The sequence below is a fragment of the Cylas formicarius genome, unplaced genomic scaffold (assembly GCF_029955315.1).
Source record: "Cylas formicarius isolate icCylForm1 unplaced genomic scaffold, icCylForm1.1 PGA_scaffold_6__28_contigs__length_40554024, whole genome shotgun sequence".
Lineage (NCBI taxonomy): Eukaryota > Metazoa > Arthropoda > Insecta > Coleoptera > Brentidae > Cylas > Cylas formicarius.
Genome location: NW_026844347.1, coordinates 9,173,527 through 9,193,201, shown reverse-complemented (window position 1 = coordinate 9,193,201; position 19,675 = coordinate 9,173,527). Strand labels below are relative to the sequence as shown.

Sequence of the window (19,675 nt, the reverse complement as noted above, 5' to 3'; positions counted from 1 at the left end):
AATCAGAGAGAGCGATATATCTGATCGCATGGCGTTCATAGTATCAAATATTGGTCAAAGATTATAAAAATATACGTTTAAATTGCGTTATATAATTTTAATGTTTATAGAAAGTATAATATAGATATGTAACAATTTTTAAAATTTTATTTACTTTTGTAAAATGAACTTGGAACACAAGAAGCAAGAGATAAAATTAAGGTAAATTATATCATTACACTAATTTTATTTTTATAGTACAATATTTTTGTCCTTTGTGCGTCTTGATTCAATATAGTAAAGGCATTGTCAACACAATTCAATAATTCATCTCTATTTTGTATAGGCCTAGAAATAGTACACTAGTTCTTTTAGAGTCATGGAGTAAAAAATCCATGATTGGGATGTCCAGTTCCAGAGTTCCTTAACTTTTTAGGAGTAAACAACACCAAGAACATGTCAAACTGTCTAAAAACTTTGTTAACCAGAAAGAAATTTGGAGTTTGACTTTCGATAGAAAATAAGAAATAGCAAGAAAACCGTTGAAAATAGGTATAGACAAGCGATGTAGAATTAGATTGTGCACCACAAAATGTATTTGAAAAAACGAGGTTTATCTTTGAAAATGATGGACACCCTTGTTTCGCCATACTACACGCGCATTGTTTAAAATAATGTGACATATTTTAAATTTAAATAACAAGGAATATGGGTGCTGTATGTACTTATAGGGTACGTAACAACCACCTTTTGTATTTAAACATTTTTGATTAAATAGACTCTTGCGGAGATATAAAATATTACCCCAGTAGTAGTAATTTTATCCTGGTCCCTAAAATTCATTAATTATAAATTTTTACGGTGCTCGAGCTATAAAGAAGTAAACATCTTGAACTGTTTTATGGTGTATTTACTACAACCACCCTGTATAACTTTAATATTTACTATAATGGCAATTAGTGTTGCGTGTATGGTTCTCAAAAATATACATTATAAATAAGTAATTTGTACATTTACAAACCATGTGTTATATAGTGGAAGACATCTATTCTGAATCTGATTCCTCGAAGTTCACTGTCCTTCTGGACCTTGTACCTTTCCTCACTGACCGTTCATCGTCGCTATCGCTGTCATTGTTCGACTTTTTCTTTTTCCCTGCTACTCGCCGTTTACGCCTCGAACGAACCGATTTGGGAGGAGGGGGCGGAGGTCCCATCATCCCTTCGTTCTGATTCAGCTCAAATGTGGCGCTGATAGTTTTCTGAAGTTCGGCAACTAACGGCTAAAACCGACAAATCATCCAAGTCGCTCGCTTTGCCAAGGATTTTATACTTTGTCTCAAAGTATAACAGCTTGGCATTTAGCTAACCCAACACATAAATATTGTTTCTAAGAGTATTATGAATTTAACACCTCCAAAAGTTGTCCATTATTGTAACTGAATTCCAAATAAATATCATTTTTTAACAAATATTTTTGAATTTCAAAAAACTATACCTTGTACACTTGTATTATACTATCTACAAATCTTCTTCTTGCTGACATTGTTCTTCTGAAACTGCTTCAATTCAGCTCTGAGCTAAAACCCTATCAGTTAAGATCTGAAGAAGCCAACAGGATGCTAATCCAGAAGATTTGTACATAGTAATATAGTTAGTAGCCGGTGGAAGTTTCTTTGAAAAATACATAAACGATAGTTTGTTCTAATTGTGTTAGAATGACTTTATAACTGTTAGTTTTCAAATGGATGAAATAACTACGGGTAAGTTTAAACATTACGTCTATGCAAATTTGTGACAAATAAATTTAAACAAACTAACAAGTGTACATGCCCAAAAACGTATTTTTCTTATTAGCATTTTTTTAGTCTAAAGAACTATTTTAACTCTGCAATAAAAATTATCCGCCTTTAGCTGCCTACTAAACTAAGGTTTATACCTCTATCTTCCTACGACTTTACTTTAGCTTTACTATCTTTTCTGATCGAGCGAGTACCTATGCGAAAAGATACGCGAGTAAATTTTTATAAAATTTTATTTTATTAAAGAAACGTATCAAATTAATCTGCAAAAAAATACTTAAACTCAAAATGCATTTCTTTAAGCGATTGTTATTATTAGACAGACCACAGCATTCAGTACCCACGAAGTTAATGTTTGAAGAAGCTGGCATAAACCAAAACTTAATTAAAAATACTTTGTCTAAGATGTCAAACTCAAAATCAACAGTCCATTTGTTAAAAAATATGCTGCCTTAGTTTCTCATTAAAAAAATAGAAAAGTCACAATCTTTTCCATTTTCATTTTTATCATATGAAGAACTAAGAATAAAAAAAATCTTATTGAAAGCTGTATATTACTCGAATTGGTACTAAATTGTATTTTTTCTATTTTAAAGAACGTAAAATGTGAAAGCGTAGTTGAAAAAATATATATAAAGTACCCACAAAAAGCACAAGAAAAACTTATAGACATGGTTCACGTATCATTATTTATTAATTATATGTATTTTATAAAAAATTATTAGGCGTTTGTGATGTCCAATTTACCTATAACCAACCATCCAAAGAGCATAAGATAGAGGGGAAGGCTCCCATTAGTGGTAATGTTAAAAAGCGTATACGAGTTTCAACGCCTCTAGTGATTGTGACCAGTCTGGAAAACGAAGAACACGCGGGACGTACGGTTCAATTCAATTTAAATTTTAAAAGGTGAAAAAAAAAATGTCAAAATAGTTTTAAAAGTTTTTTTTTATTAAAATATAAATAAAGTGCTGTTATCCATTACAAGCTTCAGTGTGACGCAATACTTTCAACCGCCATGACAGTACTTTAGTACTTGGACACAAATATTAGATGGCATTCGTATACGAGACTTTCCCCTCCACCTTACACTCTTTGCAACCACCTTCAAGGAATATCCTAATACGATACTTGGCGATTCGGGGAATCCCAATAAAGCCATCGACTCTATATAGAGTTCTCAGAACGTCACGACGTCAACGTGACGCACAATATAAATAGGTAAAAATAAACGAATGCAAATCTCATTGTATTCTTAAAATTCTTTCGGACAATTAACACAAAAAAATTGACCGCTCAATTCCACAACCCTAGTTTCACATAAATAAAATATACCTTCCTTATTGCACTATTTGGCGGATGTGATACTTTGCATTATCCATTACAATGGCACTGTTATCCGGAATATTGTTCAAAAGCTAATTTTGAAACCAGTTATAAGAGGTTCCGCACTTGTACCTTGTATCAGACAACACCAAACAGTGTAGAATCATGTGTATCAAACTAAGTTTCACCTAGGTAAATTATACGTCTGTTTTCGGATATATATACTTCTCGAAGACAATTAAATCTTCAATGCGCTTTTGTCCATTTTGTGATTTAAATAACAAATAACCCTATGGGGGGAGGCACGGCCAATAATTCTGTTTCATAGCTTCATTTTCGGTTTTATCCAAGGGAAGAACAATCTGGTTTTGATAATTGATGATTTTCCTCCTTGTCCTATCATCTTCACTATTGTCCACACGCACAGACGAACGAAGTGGATATTTTGTTGGACATGAGGCAATATTATATTATTTTTTGAAATTTTGACAGGATGGAAATACTTTTTTTCTACTCCCGTCTGTAAAATATCTAATTACACACCGATCTAGCGTGCGGGAAGTCAAATGCCGTTTACCGCACTTGTTGCATAATATACTATTACAAAACTATTCTATATTCCTCCTACGTCGGTTTTTGCTGAGTCGAACTTGCTAACGTTTCGAGAAATCATCCTGTTAAAGATATTAAGCATTCCATCACAAAATACACTTTACCACAACCTTCCAATAGGAATTAGGGCGAAAGCAATCTTACACTTGGCACGTGGTCCTTCCTTACATTCAAAACATCACTGACCCCACATCAAAAGTTCAAAAGAAATCTAACGTCAAAATCAGATTTACCACTTGTCCAAAAATCTCTAATCTTCAATCTGTCAAAGACAAAATTCCATTTGAGATGCCAGGAGTTTACAGCATTTCATGCATATACGGCAAAGAATACATTGGAGAGTCCGGACGAAAAATATCAACTAAGCTCAAAGAACATGAAAGAGCTTTAAGACCAAGACAAATAAACTCTTCAGCAGTTGCCGAACACAATCATGAAACCAGATCAATTCATCAATTCTTCTACCAATGAAAAATCCGAGAGTTTATAGGAATCTATAAACAACCTAACAATTTTAACCGCGACTCAGGTATTTACCTGTCACCAATATGGGAAAAAATCTAGACTAGAGGATTTACAGAAATAGTAGCATAAAAATTATTAACTTTGCTCGCAGAAACTCTTTAGGTAGGTAGACTTTTTTATTTGCATAATTATTTAATTAACGCGGCTTTTATATAAAGCAAGTTTCTTGTTCGTTTTTGAATATTTCTGTCTAATTTTAACAATAGTAAGTTACTGTATATTTTAACATTATTTTATCAACATTATTTGTTAATGTCAATGTAAATGTCAAATAAGGCGTGGGGAAAAGTATTCTGTTAGGAAAATAACTATAGTAGTGTGAAAATAATTTGATAATTATTTGAACAGTTCTGCTTCGACCTATGTATACTAATAAAAAAGACAGATGAAATTAATCAAAACTAACCAAAACTTCCCGTCCATGCTCTACAAATTTTTCTAATGGACGTCAAAATTTACTAAAAATGAATGTTATTTCTTCCAGCGAAATAGCATCTACTGCTTCTGATATTCTCTGCTTCAAAACTTCTTGGTTAGTTTTAATAGGACAGTTGTTTAAGACGCCCCCAAAAAATCATACAGCAAATTAACATATACATCAATTTCTTCAGCGAAGTATCGACAGTGCATCGCAATTATAAACTATGGATTTACATTACTCCACCGTATCAGGTACTGAGAAGCCACGATGACGTTTGTACTGCTATGTAGAAAAATTCACGTTGTTATTTAGAATTTTATTGCTGATACAAAGAACAGAAATCCAAGCGCTTAACCTTCCAATGTATGAATAAAAACCGGTTTATATAGTCAGATTTTATTTTGCCTTAACACATTTTTCTAAAGGAAAGCAGGGGGTTTTCATTAACCCACTGCAAAATTAATAGGGTTAAAGCATCATTCTCGTCAAATCTTTTCTTAGTCTTCTTGACATCAGTAATGGATCCACTTTGAATTAATGGAATATTTGGCTACTTTTCTTAAAAATTTTCACAAACGTGAATTGAAATTCATAAAACCACTTTACTCTTTACGCAAATTTTATATTTTTGTATTTTTTTCGTACCTTGTACAAAAAAACAAACGTCGGGCATCGCGAAACTATATAATAATAAAGAATGGCTTTTTTTTTCGATATCTTTCACTTTTTAGTCTAACATCAGTCAATTTTACAGTTACCACATTTAGTGTCTCATTTCCAGAAAAAAAATAGTTAGCCCCTCCAACATTTAACATGGACTCGTTTTATTGTGAAACGGTAAGATTGAAAATCACTTCGGTTTTTCTTTCATTTAATAATCCACTACTAAAAATTCTTCATCGACGATATTGGCGCTTTTGTAAGCGGCCAGGTTTCTTTTAAAGCTTCTCGTTTAATGAATACTCTAGTTATAAATTAGTGACATACTCGTAAGAAGCTTTTTCAAAACGCAAGGTAAAACGTATTATTCAACACCGTACCCGATATCAACCGCGACATCTACCTGACTCGCCCCGTTTTACCACTTACCTATGAATAAATTATTGGTTGTCGGGTGAACCCAGTAACAATAGGCATGAAGATGGTAATTACTTTTTGGGGGAGGGTACATCAAAAGCCAAGACGATATACTTTGAGACACACTATACCTTCAGATCTGGCTTTCCGACTTGATGCTTACTACAGCTGGCCATTATGTCCTTAAAGGACGCGTAGATCTCCGAGTCGTGCAGCAAGTGTTTATACGACGGGTAGTTCTCATGCAGATTTTTAAGCGCCTTGTCGTTGTACGTGATCAGGCTCAGGCAATACGCTATTTGGCGCTGTTGCTGTATGTCTTCTGTTAAGCGAAATTTGGAACAGAACCTTTCCACTAAGTTCTCCATATGCTTTGACTTGTCTATAAGACCGAACAGGAACCTGAAATGATAAATAAAAAAGATAAGAAATAAAAGACTATTGGAACTAAAAAGATTAACGCATTCATTAAAGTTTAGTGTGATTTAACAAGTCAGCAGTTAAAATGAATGCTAAATCATGCTCTAAACTCAGCTACAATAAAGGCATGCGATACTTTTGAAAATTATAGTGCCTGGGTTCCTCATAATTTACATATCATGATTAAGGGAGGGAAATGAAAGAATGTAATATAACAAAAGCTTAAAGACAAAAACTTGTTTGAATTAACTTATAATTTTAAAATGGTATATTGTATATACAGGATGTATGTATGCATTTCTTATTCTAAATAGAACACCCTGTACATTAATGTATTTGGAACTTTCTTCGAACTTTCTAGACATATTTCATATGCTTACTGTCTCTGACATACTAAATACATATGTATGGGGTTAGCTTCCTTATACTTTAGTGATCTGTGTCATCAAAAAAAAATTTTCACTCCCTTTTTATTATTTTATCGTATTTAGTATTTAAAAAAAAAGATTTGCCTATTTAAATAGTTGTATATTTCGAAATTAGCAATAAAACGTTTACCCTCCTTAGTTTAATTCTAAGCTTTAATTAGATATTTTTTAAAAACTAGATACACTTCCTTCAAGGACAACCAACAACTGAAAAGTCAGGTTATGACATTTGACATTTGGACACTAATAGTTTTCAATTCGAGTTTATACTACCGCTTACATATTTTTTCATAGATACCTTACCTCTTTGGTAACATATAACTATGAGCATTTCAAAATAACCTTAGGTTTTATTGAAAGAGCAACATTGCTTCAAGACAAACAGGTAAGTGTTATAAAAGTTTCCATGATGTTTAATATTACTGGAAAAGTAATATAAATGTATAGGTTATTAACAAGCAAACCTGATAAACATGGAGTCCTTTTATAGGACGATCGTTTTATATATATTCAAATTGATATGAAATACTTAAAAAGAAAGAACATCGCATTTTAAGCAATATTATTCAAACTTGAAGACGCGTTCCTTCAAAAATATGGGATTAAAAAATATTCTGCATTTTAATTGCAAAAAAAAATCATGAGGCATATTTTTAATAATTTTGTTTTTACCAAAATTACGTCCTAAAGTGCTCAAAACGAGGGCGCTTTAGTTTTCAAGTTTGTGAGTTGTTAAACTTTCAAAGTTGTGAGTGAGTGAGTATTTAAAATTTCTTGATAACTATTACAGGTTTTGAGAAAAGTAGATATTAACAATTTAAAACATAATAATATTCAATGCAATACATACAGTAAAATAATATTTTTATATTATCAAAAATCATGGATCAAACATTGCGCTTACTTCATGGTCACTCCCACTTTGTCCGCTCCGATCTCGGGAGTACTCGTGAGGTGACAGAATATGTCCGGCAATGCGTTATACAGGTTGTTCTCCTTATGGGCTAGCGTGATAAAAAACGTACGACACATTCCCTTCAGCTTGTCGTCCTCGTCGAATAAACAGTCAGCCATGTGGGATATATAGGAATGCGCGCGTACCATATCCTGCAGAATCAACCCAGATATGACAAAGAAAGCCGTCCTGCGGACTTTCGTAGATGGATCCTTTAATCTGTAAGGTACATTTCTATAAAGTATCCCCATATACAGCGCGATTTACGTAGATGGCCTATTAGACATGTGAAGAACGATTTATTTGTTCTGAACTTTGGTGAGTATATTTTCAAATATGCAGGGTGTGTGTCATGTAGTTATGATCAATATCCGCTTTGTTGTTTAAATGGAACACAATGTATGTTATTGCACTCTTATATTCAACATAAAATTCTGAAAAACTTTTATTTAAGGTACCCCAAATCGTTTTATGATGAAGAAATTACTCAATATCACTAAACAACTTAAAAGTACGATTTACATAGGAACAACTTCGACCGACCGACTATAGCCGTCTTGAAAATGTCCATTTTGATAAGTTTGATTATTTTTAATAAATGGGAAATTCAATTCTGAGTAAGCGTTTCTAGTCATATTTTAGGTATGAAGCTTTTTTGCCGGAATATGCATAAATTAATCAATTAATCAAACTAACCGTTTTAATCGAAATTGGTAATAATTATTATGGAACCTTATGTGAAAAAATTATATACATATGAATAATTGTATACAATTGTTACAATTATCACAATAATTATTTGATAAGACCGCCGTTTAACCTAACACATTTTAAAATATTTTCTTCAATATAAAATGTTATGATTCTTCTAATTTGTTGATTGTAGGCCATTAAAAGCCACATAAACCCGATTTAACAGTTCCGCACGACTATTTGTCGTACCATAAAGCTCAATCTAATCTAATCATATCTAGCCTAATCTAATCTAATCATAATCTCTGATCTCAATTCAAAGGATCCAAGTCAGGTGATCACGAGGTGACCACGAGATCTACAGATGTAATCTATCTTTCTTGAATTGTCACTAACGTCATTGATGCAATAGGTTGCTAGTACAGTCAAATTTATTGGTGACCATTGTTTGCAAGATTTGCATGTATTTTCCTTCGTCCAAATTCTCCTCATTGAAAAACAGATAAAGCGGCAAAATTCATTGAGAGAATTTTTGCTGGAACTTTCTTTCAATAACATTGCAATTTTCGGCTGACCATATGAGTTATTAAATTAAATTAAAAATATCGTCTCTGGTTAGTTTTCATTCGTCTGTCCATATTATTTGTTTTGTAAAATTCGAATCTACTTGCGATTACACTACGAGCATTTTACATAATTCTACTCATTGTTGAAAATCAGTGAGTAACATTGCATGGAAATTTCTTAATTTCTTAAAATTGAAATTATAAGAAGAATTGAAAGAATACCTTGTACATATAAATATGAGAAAAAGTGTATTTTCAGTTCCAGCAATTTTTGTCGCTACAACTGACTAAACTAACCAAAACTAAATTATTATGGCGCTTGCTAGGTATAGAATTATGTTAACATTTTTTACTCAAAATTGAACCTCCACCTTATTAACAACAAAAGTAACCATCACTACATGACACACCCTGTATTTTAGAAAATACTTTCTTCTTGACATAAGTCCGTCTAATAATATCCAAATAACATTTTCTAAATAAGAGGTATTACTAGAATTAGTCAATGAATAAAAGAGAAAACCTTCGAGTTACTAGTAGTGTTTTGTAGTAGTAGAATTTGGAATATAATTTTTCTCGACGTTAATTTACCTCTGAACTTACTCCATTGTTAAAGCAAGAGGTTTTTGTTTGGTGTTAAACACTCTAGGTAGATTTTACACCTCATTAAAAAATAGAGCTATATTTTATTTAGAAAATGTGAATAAAATTTCGATTGGGCTGCACAAACTTGACGAAGTATCGTATCCACTCACGATCGGTAGATGTTCGGGGTCCACGGTTCGATAATATTCGGAAATCTTGTGAGTAAGTCGGACAGATGTATGAGTATGGCCTCCTTGACGTCCAAATGCGACGTTTTCTCAAATAAGGTGAACAAGAGCTGAATGTGCGACTTGCAGAACGGCCCCGAGACCAGCATGTATCTCATGAGGGCGATGACAGCGCTGTTTTGTAATTCCACATCATCATAGATGTCTTGTTGCTCGCAGATATCCTTGATGATGTAAGCGAGGCCCCCCAATCCTTCGGAACCTGTTACCGTATTCATCTCCAAAAGTGTGTGAATAAATTCGGCGTCCTGATCGAGCGCCTGGGCACCTTCCATAGTGTCGTCGCCCTAAAAATTAACCAAAAGATAGGAAGATTTACGCTTCAGCGTAAAAACTTTTAAAAAATACTTAGCTAAGGTATACTTCAAAAAGGTGTAGAGTAAAAAAAAACGAATAAAACGTCTCCATAAACTTCAAAAATATTGTTTTGGATTTGTTTACAGTCTACGCAAATATGAATATCTTGCACAAAAAGTATTACACACTCAGAAATTCAAAAGCCTTTACGCGCCATCTTGACTTGTATACCACCGCCTTGTACCAAAGATACTACAGTAATAACTAATTATATAATCAGTATTTTAACCACTAGAGAAATGGGACGTGGGTATATGTATGTCTTTGCAAACCAGCATTAATTCATTCACCCATTGACGTGTGATGTGTCTATGTGAACAATGTCAAAATGTTTAAAATCTACCGAAAACATGAAACAATAATGAAGCTAAAGCTTTAAAGTGGCACTCGCTGGCAGTGCTATTCGCGCAAAATTTGATTTTTTCAAAAATCTTTTCTCATTAATCGATATGCAACTTGAGACTTATAACAGCTTGTAACAGAGGTAAATTTGTTTGCTTACTTTAATTTTTTATTTCACTTTTCAGTTTGATGGTATTTTGTCACTTTGTGTTCTTTAATTATTTTTCAAGTAAATTTTAGATATATTCCAAAAACTCCGGTAAGTGTAAGTGCAACAAATTTAAATTTTCCTAAATATCCCCGCCATAATAATTGTAAAAAACTATACTAGCTAACTTGTTTCCCTTTAGGCAAAAAAACTTAATTAGGGAAAACACTTACGGTTTGATCTTGAGTCGTGTTCAAAATGCTGTTTTTATTCGCAGAACGTGATGATGCTCTGCGGCTCGTTTCTCTAATCCTTTGCAGCTGTTGGTTTGCGGTCTTACCACTTTTGCGCTGATTTTTGATGTACTCGCGCCTTTTCAACTCTTTGTAAATAGTCTCGTCGAGATAATTCAGCTGGTTGATGGCCACCAATCCCAAAAGTTGACATAATCTTATCAGGACGAATGTATCTACCTCCACAAGATCATCGGCCGAGTCTTGCAGTCGCTTTAAGATTTTGTTTACAAATTCTTCCCACAACTTCTCCGGCTTGTTACACAACTATTGACAATTAAAAAAAGAGGATTCAAAATAAAATCCGAAGCATCAGTTAGTTCCGAAATAAAATATATTTATATGGAGCCTACCAAAAATAACCAATTAAACAAAGAAAAAAAGTGTCCCATATGGTTGCAACTTACTCAGACATACTGTACCAGGTATCCAAGTCAGGGAACGGAGGGTGCCAAAAATTTGAAAAAAAATTATTAAGTAAATTGGCAGAGAAAAAGTAGTGGCAATTATTTCTGAGTTTCTTAAATAGCCATCAGAAGGCGTAATTGTTATCTTAAATTTTAAACCTCATTAAGGTAAATAATATTTTCAAGTTGAGACAGATTCAAATATTTTTTATTTAATGTTGTTTACCCTAGTTCAAAAGAATATATAGAAAAAATAATAAATTCAATCACATGACTTTTTTAATGTCGTTAAATAGTCAAATAATAGTCCAACAACACAGTGAAAATCGCTTCTCAATATTTTGATCCTAGAATATGCGTTAAAGAAAAAAGTTGAATTTTGAAAAAAAAAATCACTTTATCGGTTTTTGTTAACGCCTAATTTAGGATATCAAATTTATTTGTCCTTATTACTTTTCTTACAATAAAATACCTTCGAAGGACACCAAATTACCCCGTAGCTGATATTTCTACTCTGTGACACGGTAGCCCTTTCTAAATATCTGGTATTATCACTTAATTTTCCATTAATGCTTTTGTTTCGCCAACTAATCAAAAATAATCAACTATTGAAGGCTAAACAATTTTGATAATTATAGAATTTTTAAAGTAGTAAATTATGAATTGAAATAACCAATTAATTAAAATGGTACCCAATCAAGAGACTTTGACCAGCATCAAATAACGACATGAAAGATGCGTGGCGTTTTGACCATATAGCTACTAGAGATATAGAGGTACTACCTAAGCCTATAAAACATTCGAATGCGCGAAATTTAAAAACTCATTTTCAGCTAATGACCTTCCGGCATTTAACAGCCAACATGGCTGCTGACACATTGTCAATAAGTTTGGATGCGGCATTTTTACGCAGTAGTTTCCTAAAATATATCTCTTAGATCTCTTTAAATATTCTGGGAAAACGAATTATTTGTGTGTAAATCGTTATTTACAAATAAAATGGCGCAAAATACAGATGAGTGGATGAAATGTAGAGGGAGACACGTCCCGAAAAGTTATAGTTAATAATAATATAAAAATATTATAGTCAATAGCTAATAAAATTAGTTAGGCTCCAATAATTGATTAGTGACTGAATTAGCGATTAAACAAAATTTTTAATGATAATACTAAATATTTGAAAACTGCGGAGCAAGTCAAAACGTCAGAAATATCAGCTACGTGTTAATTTGGTGCCTTTCGAAGATATTGCAAAAAAAAATAATAACCTTTTCGCATCCTAGATAATAAATTAGTTTTATTTGGTAAATTCGGGATAATTAGAAATCAATAACATCCCAAAAATCGATCATTTTTCAAAAAAACAAATTCTTTTTTTTAAGGATAGGATACGTCAGGATAAATAAAGATTTTGAGGCGCGATTTTCACTGAGCGGTTGGGCTCTTATTTGACGATCTAATGATCATTTTTCAGAAAATTATCTTTTTTATATTGTGTCAGAAAACGAGATAAGGTAAACAATCGCAATGGATTCAGTGGTAGCATTCAGCTTTAAAATAGTACCCACTTGAATTATTGTTGTTAACATTAGAAATTTTTGTAGAAACCGAACATCTTTTCTATTTGCCGATTTATATAAGAAGCTTTTTTTTAATTTCCTAATACCGTACCTTTGCCTTTACTGAGACAACTTAAGCCATAATACCTATATTTAGTGCTTACTCGATAAACAAATTCTATCGCACCCCTGAGGGCTTTGCCGTAAAACGGCACCGGTTCGAAGAATTTATCAAGCAAAATATCGAACAGTGCCTGAAAATCGGGATCGGCCCATTTAATTTTAAATGGTGGATTCGCCGCAGTGATGTCAGGCTTTTTTCTACCTGCAACCGCCAAAAATTCGCACGCTGCCCCCAGAAACACCATATCGTCTTTGCCTCTATTCTCGAACGCTACAAATTTAACGTATTGATACTATGCTGTTTCTTAATGCGAGAGAGTTGTAAATCATTATTTAACTGTAAAACTTAGTGGTCTTAGTCATATTTCAAGATGATTGTCAAGGATCCTCAGAGAGACAGGTACTTGTTTAATGATCCCTGTCAATGCAAATTAACATTTCATTACTCTCTCGCATTAAGAAACTTGGTATAGGGCTAGCGCTTACCGAGAGCTGTGACCACTTTAATGTTCCGCGAGATAATAGTGTTTCGACCGAGAGCGGCCATCCTGAGGAGCTCCACACTTGCCAGAGCATCGTCATCGGACACCGAAATTTTCCTCGTGAAATATTTCCATAAAGTATCGATTATGTTATTATCTAGGATGCCTGGAACACAATCATTATCAAGTAATTTTAATACCAGACAGTCCCTTCCAATTTAAAAACTAAATTGTCTAACACATTAAGTAAACGTTACCCAGTCTCTCTCTCCCCCCTCCCTCTCCCTCACACTCACCCTTTTACCCAACAACATCTCTCTCTTTCCCCCGCCACCTATCTTTCTTTTTCTTCATCTTTCTCTCGTTATTCTATTCTCTATTAAAAACACTGTTCAGGACCAAGATCATGCTTTAGTTTTAGGAAATAGTGTGGGTAAATAGCCACAAGTGAGCGTGTTTCTCTAATATGTTAAAATATAAAGTATAAAATTAAATTATTCTTGAAAAATTTCTATTGCCCACTGTCGCGATTTTCATCACCTCATGAAGCTGTTGAGGACTTTCAGAACCATGTTTCTGTGATATCAGCATCAGAGTTGAAAAAATGTTTACTTACTTAAGGGCAAATATTTCGAAATAGTATATTAAGCAACAAGTGTGATGCACGGCATTTGAGTCACTGACTTAAAAAGTTTACCAAACGGACATTTTTGCAAAACAACACAAATACATTAACTAACAGGACTGTCAGAATTGACAAACGTCAAAATTCAAACCGTGCGATATTATCTCCAAAAATATCCGATTGGTCCTGGTAATATCCCGGAAATGTCCGAAGGGGCTCGAATTCGAGGGAAACGAAACTGACACTTTCCGCAAGTTATATCGGTATATAATTAGGTAGTTTATAGAAGGAAGTAGAAAAAGCATAAAAAACACTTTGTTTCGAATTTGTTCGTTTCTGTTTCACTTTTTGTAAAAAATTAAAAGGCAACTCTCATATCAAATACTATTAGTCTATAGTCTCTATATATTCCTTCTCCCTCTATATACCCCTTCTCACTTTTCCTAAATATGACCGAACAAAACAGTTGGCATAAAAATGGGATTCAGATTCGCTCATCTAACCAAAACTTTTGTTTTTTTGTAATAAGCGGAAAATCTCAATAAATTCGAAAAATTGGTTATTTTGAAAAAAAAAAATGTAAACGCACCTTTGGCTACCCATTCCGAAATAATCAATTCCAAGTTGGGCAAATTGTCGAAAGTTACCGTCTTCAGCAAACTGATTAGGCGTCCAACCACAGTCACGCAATGGTCCCTAAAAATTAAACGGGTCAAAATGATAATAAATTCACTCACACAATAATGAATAATAAATGAATAAGTTGATAAATTTTGATTTATTTGTGGCTGTTTGTAACAATATGAGCAAATTTATTAACAATCTCATTCACACGGCACTCCTAAGCAATCATACACAACCAACACAAAGTGACTAAAGATTATATTATTAGACCTAAGTCAAGACGTTCAAACAAATAATTTAAAAGACATATTTGGATCACATTATACTTCGAGCTCATTGTACGCATAGGTGACATTAACGTTCCAACTGCTGGTAGATAAACACAAGTGTTCCATCTGGCTGAGATTCTAGGTATTAAGAAATTAAAATTTTCTAATGATTTTAAACAATATATATATATAGTGATCCTAAACTGCAGCCCTGAGGCAGACCCGAGGTGACTTTAAATGACATGACATGGATTTACATACATTATACTGGAAATACTGTGATCCACACGTCAAGAAAGAAATGAAACAGTAAATTAATCAAACATTAATGTTACGTATATCCATCATTACGTAAAGGAGCACATAAAAAGCGGTACTTACTGCACGGATTTCGAGTCGGTAGTCAGGTAGACTTTCTTGAACGCTTCGACCACCACATCCCGCCGTTCCTGTTCGTTCCTCTGCATTATGTGCAACATGGCTGAAAGAACCAACATAAAAATAGAACCCGGACACAGGTAAATGTCATTGAGTCGCACCCATCACTCCTTCTATCGCGTCGTCGATGTTAAACTTGTAGGCGGTTATGAAAAACTGTACCGCCTCATGCATATCACTTATCGTCGTAGTTTCCAGCAACTCGACCATAGTTGGCACAGCACTATGCACGAGCTCCAAGAAGCCCTCAATCGAATCGAGATATTCAATTGATTTTTGCAGCTCCACGATAGTGTTTATGTCGTAATCTGTTACGTCTTGAATGTGGCCTTCGGCAATGCCGGTACGGATCTCTTCGAATAACTTGGTGGGATTTAAGAAAATGGACTGGCAGAGGATCATATAGAGATCGGTCGGAACGCCGCCTTCGTTACGATTAAATTCTTCGAACTCTTTCGAATCCAACATCAATTTTTTCAGCATAAAAAAAGTTTCTCTGTACTTGCCTTCGTTCAGATAAATCCTGATCATATCTTGAGTGGTAGCTGTATCCACTCTATCTTCTTGATCTTCATCGTTCGCGGTTTCATTTTCTTAAAAAAAAAAAAAAAAATACAGACAAGTTCATATCTGCGCCGCTATGGAGCGTTACAGTTATGGTGGAGTAGAAAAATGCATTTTACTAAATTAAGTTTTATCGTAAGTCGGTAAAAGAATACGGCCACCGTAATCATTGTAAAATTCTGTCTCTTTTTGGTTCGTGGCTTTTAATTCTAGTGCAACAAATAAGGGCCGAGTGGGAGCTGTCTGAGCAATTGAAATGTTATAAGTTTGTACCTCGCCTACTCAAGAAAAAATATATACACAGTCGTTTTCACTGTTTCCCCGGAGGGTGCCAATTCAAACATTTATAGTTTTTTTTATGTTGCTCTGACATTTCAAATAGAATAATACAATTGTCTCAACAGAAACAGAAAGTCGATCAAATTTTCGAGAAAAAACCACATATCGATAACTTCACGCGTTCAAAAATTATTGCAAAAGGAGCCCTTTTAAATTAATAAGTAAATAAAAGTTATATTGTGACGTATAAATATTAAAGAAACTAAGTTTTTGTCTGATATTTTAATTTAGGAGAAATATAACGATAACTATTGTTATTATTCCTATACAGTTATTTTAATTGTCGTTTTGAAAATCTCTTATAATGGAATATTTATTATTTTAGTCATGACATGCTTATAAAAATTTGAAATATAATTTGTTCTTTTAAATGTTAAAAAAGCCCCTAGTACACAACTGGTCTATTACCAATAGTACATTTTCTTGAAAAGATAGCTGAATTGAAAACTTTTCGGCAAATATTTGATAAAGACACGGTGTGGTCGAAACAATTGTCATGTAAAAATATATAACTTCGTGAAAATCTGAACTTTTAGTTCTTATTTATTTTGTTAAATTGATTTTCATCAGTTAAAAGCCACCTCAGTTCAATTTATAAACTGTAACACTACTTAAAATTCGCACTTGACTTCTTACTAAGCTGCTACATTCCGTTGACATTCACTATACCGTACTAACCATCGAGTACTAGACTATGCTAATCATAGTGAACAAATATTGAGCCCAATGGTGGCTACTAGATGAGATACTGGAAATAGATAATTTTCGGAATGTTTATGAAGGTATTTTGAAAATTCAGGTAATGCGGTATGTCTAGTAAGAGAGTAAAGCTATCAATTTTGCATTTGTTTTGTTTAAAAAATACAACAAATTAAAAAATCAAGTGGCGTGAAGAAAAAAATATTGTTTATTATTTTCAATCATTAATTTATTTATCATTCTTTTTCACAAAAACATTCCATGATCAGTTCAATAATAATCAAACTAACCAGTAGGTAATACCTTTTCTTAAATATGATTCATAGCATTCGGATTTATATCATGCAGGATGTTAAAAATATAAAGATAAATTGAAAACCAAGGCAGACAAAAACAAAGATTGTATATACCTTCGTTGTTAAGCTCCTCATCAATAATTGGTTTCAGGTTTGTCACAATAACGTCCCATTTTGCTTGCAACTCATCTAGCTTGAGGTTTCGTATGCCTTCTACTTTCGCATTGACCACCTCAAACATTGCTTTTTTCTGAGAGAGTTCCTCCCGTATTCGTGTCAAAGATAGCTGAACAAATGTATTGAACATGTTTAATCAAGACAGGCAATTTTATAGAGTACCTACATCTGCACTGTAATGGTTGTGAGATAAAAAGGTCGTTATACAGTTGGCGGCGCTTTTCCTAACTAAAGCACTTTTGTCCAGCAAGTGCTGGATACACTTTTCTAAAACCTCATTTAAATATTTTGGAGGGATCGCACTCTCTTGCTGCAACCTAATCCAATTTTGGAATGTTTTTGAACTAAAAATTAAACAGGTTCTCAATATCTTTATTAATATCCCCATATGTGGTGTCATAGGTCAAGATACATTTTTGAGTATAATTTGCCTTGTCAATATCATTGATATATAGAGAACAAGGGATTGTTAATTTTTAATTTAAATAATTAATTTAAGTGGTACCTTCCGGGGCACCAATCATTGTTGTTCTATTTATGCCTTGCAGGAGGAATCCAGAAGATTTCTAAATAGTATTACAGTAGCCTGTGGAAGTTTCTTTAAAAAATTAACAATCCCTTATTCTCTATATATCAATGATATTGAAGAGGTAACTCAAAAATATCTCTTTGCCTATGCAAATAAATAAAAATAGAAATTAAAAAATTCTTGATTAAAAAATCTGTGTATACTGAAAAAAAATTCTAAAACAGTGAGATAAATTTTAACTGTCCTATTTGTGTATTTTTTGTATTTTTGAGTAATATAAATGTGATTAATGGATAACAATTGGGATAGATTTAAATTAATTAAGAACTATGGCCTGTAATACAGATACTTTGCATATAAGAACACCAATAAAGTTCCACTTTACTTTACTATAACAAAGATGCACTTTGAATAATTTCCGTCAAACATAAGTAGATCCCTAACAACTAACTGCATACCGGACATGAGCTGCCACATCAGCCATATGTTCTATTAAAAGACCGAAAAAGTCATTTCTCGATTCAACTTCTTCTTCAGTCAGCTCAGGCTTAGATAAGACATTTAAAATGACTTCTGTTATGACATTAAGCACTGATATCCTCAGGGTAGAAGACTAGAAGAAAATATATTTTTGAAAACTATTACCATACTACATTTGGGTACTTACATCATGATTGAGATATTTATTGAGGTAGAGCAACTCAGGAATCATTAGATCAGGCATCAGAACAGCCATTGATGATAAAACCTGAGCACAGTACTTTGATCCCTGACTGTCCTGATATTTCTCATCTGTCTGCCATTCTGTTATCTCGCGAATTAAATCATGCACAAGGCCTTTACATTTGTATTGCACAACTAAATGTTGCACTCCTTCAGCTAAGCATTCCACCAAATGCACTTCTGACTTGACCATCTGAACCATTCTTATTACAAATGTAGTACCATGGTTGTAATTTATGATCATAGTACCTAGTAAACTGAATATTTCCTGCTGCAAATCTTTCTTAAATTTAACATCTGGATTACTCAAAAACTGATAGCACACTTGGGAAACCAAATTGAGAAAATTTTCCTCTACAACTGGAGGATCCCAGAATATAGATATTTCACACTGGATGAGGGTGTGTAAAGTCAGAACAAGACTTTTTTTGTCCATATCTATTTCATCCACACCTATCTTTCTCTTTTTCTTAGCATGTAGGCACAGATTTTTGTTCTTAACTACATTTATATGCTCAATCATCAATACCATCTCACTAAATAGATATGTAATCATCTTTAATAAATTCAAGTATTTAACTCTAAGCTCCTCGTTCTCAGCTAGACTCTGTTTGTCATCCAGTATTAAGGCCAAAGTTTTATTTAGAGCCTGCATCCCTGTATGAAGATCATTGTAGCCATTAATTATAGTGTTTGCAGGCACAGTTTCTCCAAAATGCAGTATGGAATAATAAGTATCGAAATTTTCCAATATAAACTCAGCACCTTCATCTTTTAAACAGTTTCTGGCGACTACAAAATAAAAAGTATGAAAGCTATTAACTGCGTTACATATTTACCATCTCACCCTTAATTTGATCCCATAAATCTCTAACGACAACTACGTTTTTAACCCAGTAATTATCAGCTCCATTGAGTAATTCATCTTTTTTAGAAGGAATTTCGAAAGTAAAATGCGCCATTCTCCACTCACAAAAAAAAACGGTCAACGGTAAACAAACACTCTGTTATTCAAACTCAAATCTCGCCGTTGGATTGGTCCAGA

General features: G+C 33.3%; 1 protein-coding gene across 1 annotated transcript; it reads right to left on the bottom strand.

Annotated features, from left to right (window-relative positions):
• Positions 1–10: 10 nt before the first annotated feature.
• On the bottom strand, positions 11–19,611 carry LOC132704036 (condensin complex subunit 1). Its single transcript, XM_060673660.1, has 15 exons — positions 19,478–19,611; positions 18,575–19,422; positions 18,366–18,520; positions 17,545–17,722; positions 17,316–17,487; positions 15,405–15,896; positions 15,247–15,346; positions 14,562–14,668; positions 13,352–13,513; positions 12,907–13,136; positions 10,717–11,043; positions 9,559–9,923; positions 7,494–7,763; positions 5,873–6,143; positions 11–1,261 (listed from the first exon to the last, which is right to left on the bottom strand). The coding sequence occupies exons 1-15, from the start codon at positions 19,590–19,592 to the stop codon at positions 1,025–1,027; spliced, it is 4,029 nt and encodes a 1,342-aa protein (XP_060529643.1). The 5' UTR covers positions 19,593–19,611; the 3' UTR covers positions 11–1,024.
• Between the last annotated feature and the right edge of the window lie 64 nt (positions 19,612–19,675).

Coding starts and splice junctions, on each gene's coding strand:
- LOC132704036 (XM_060673660.1), bottom strand. CDS start 19,592: ATGGCGCATTTTACTTTCGAAATTCCTTCTAAAAAAGATGAATTACTC. Junction 13,137..13,351: donor TAAAGTGGTCACAGCTCTCG/GTAAGCGCTAGC, acceptor TTAAATTTGTAG/CGTTCGAGAATAGAGGCAAA. Junction 6,144..7,493: donor AAAGTGGGAGTGACCATGAA/GTAAGCGCAATG, acceptor TTATCATTTCAG/GTTCCTGTTCGGTCTTATAG.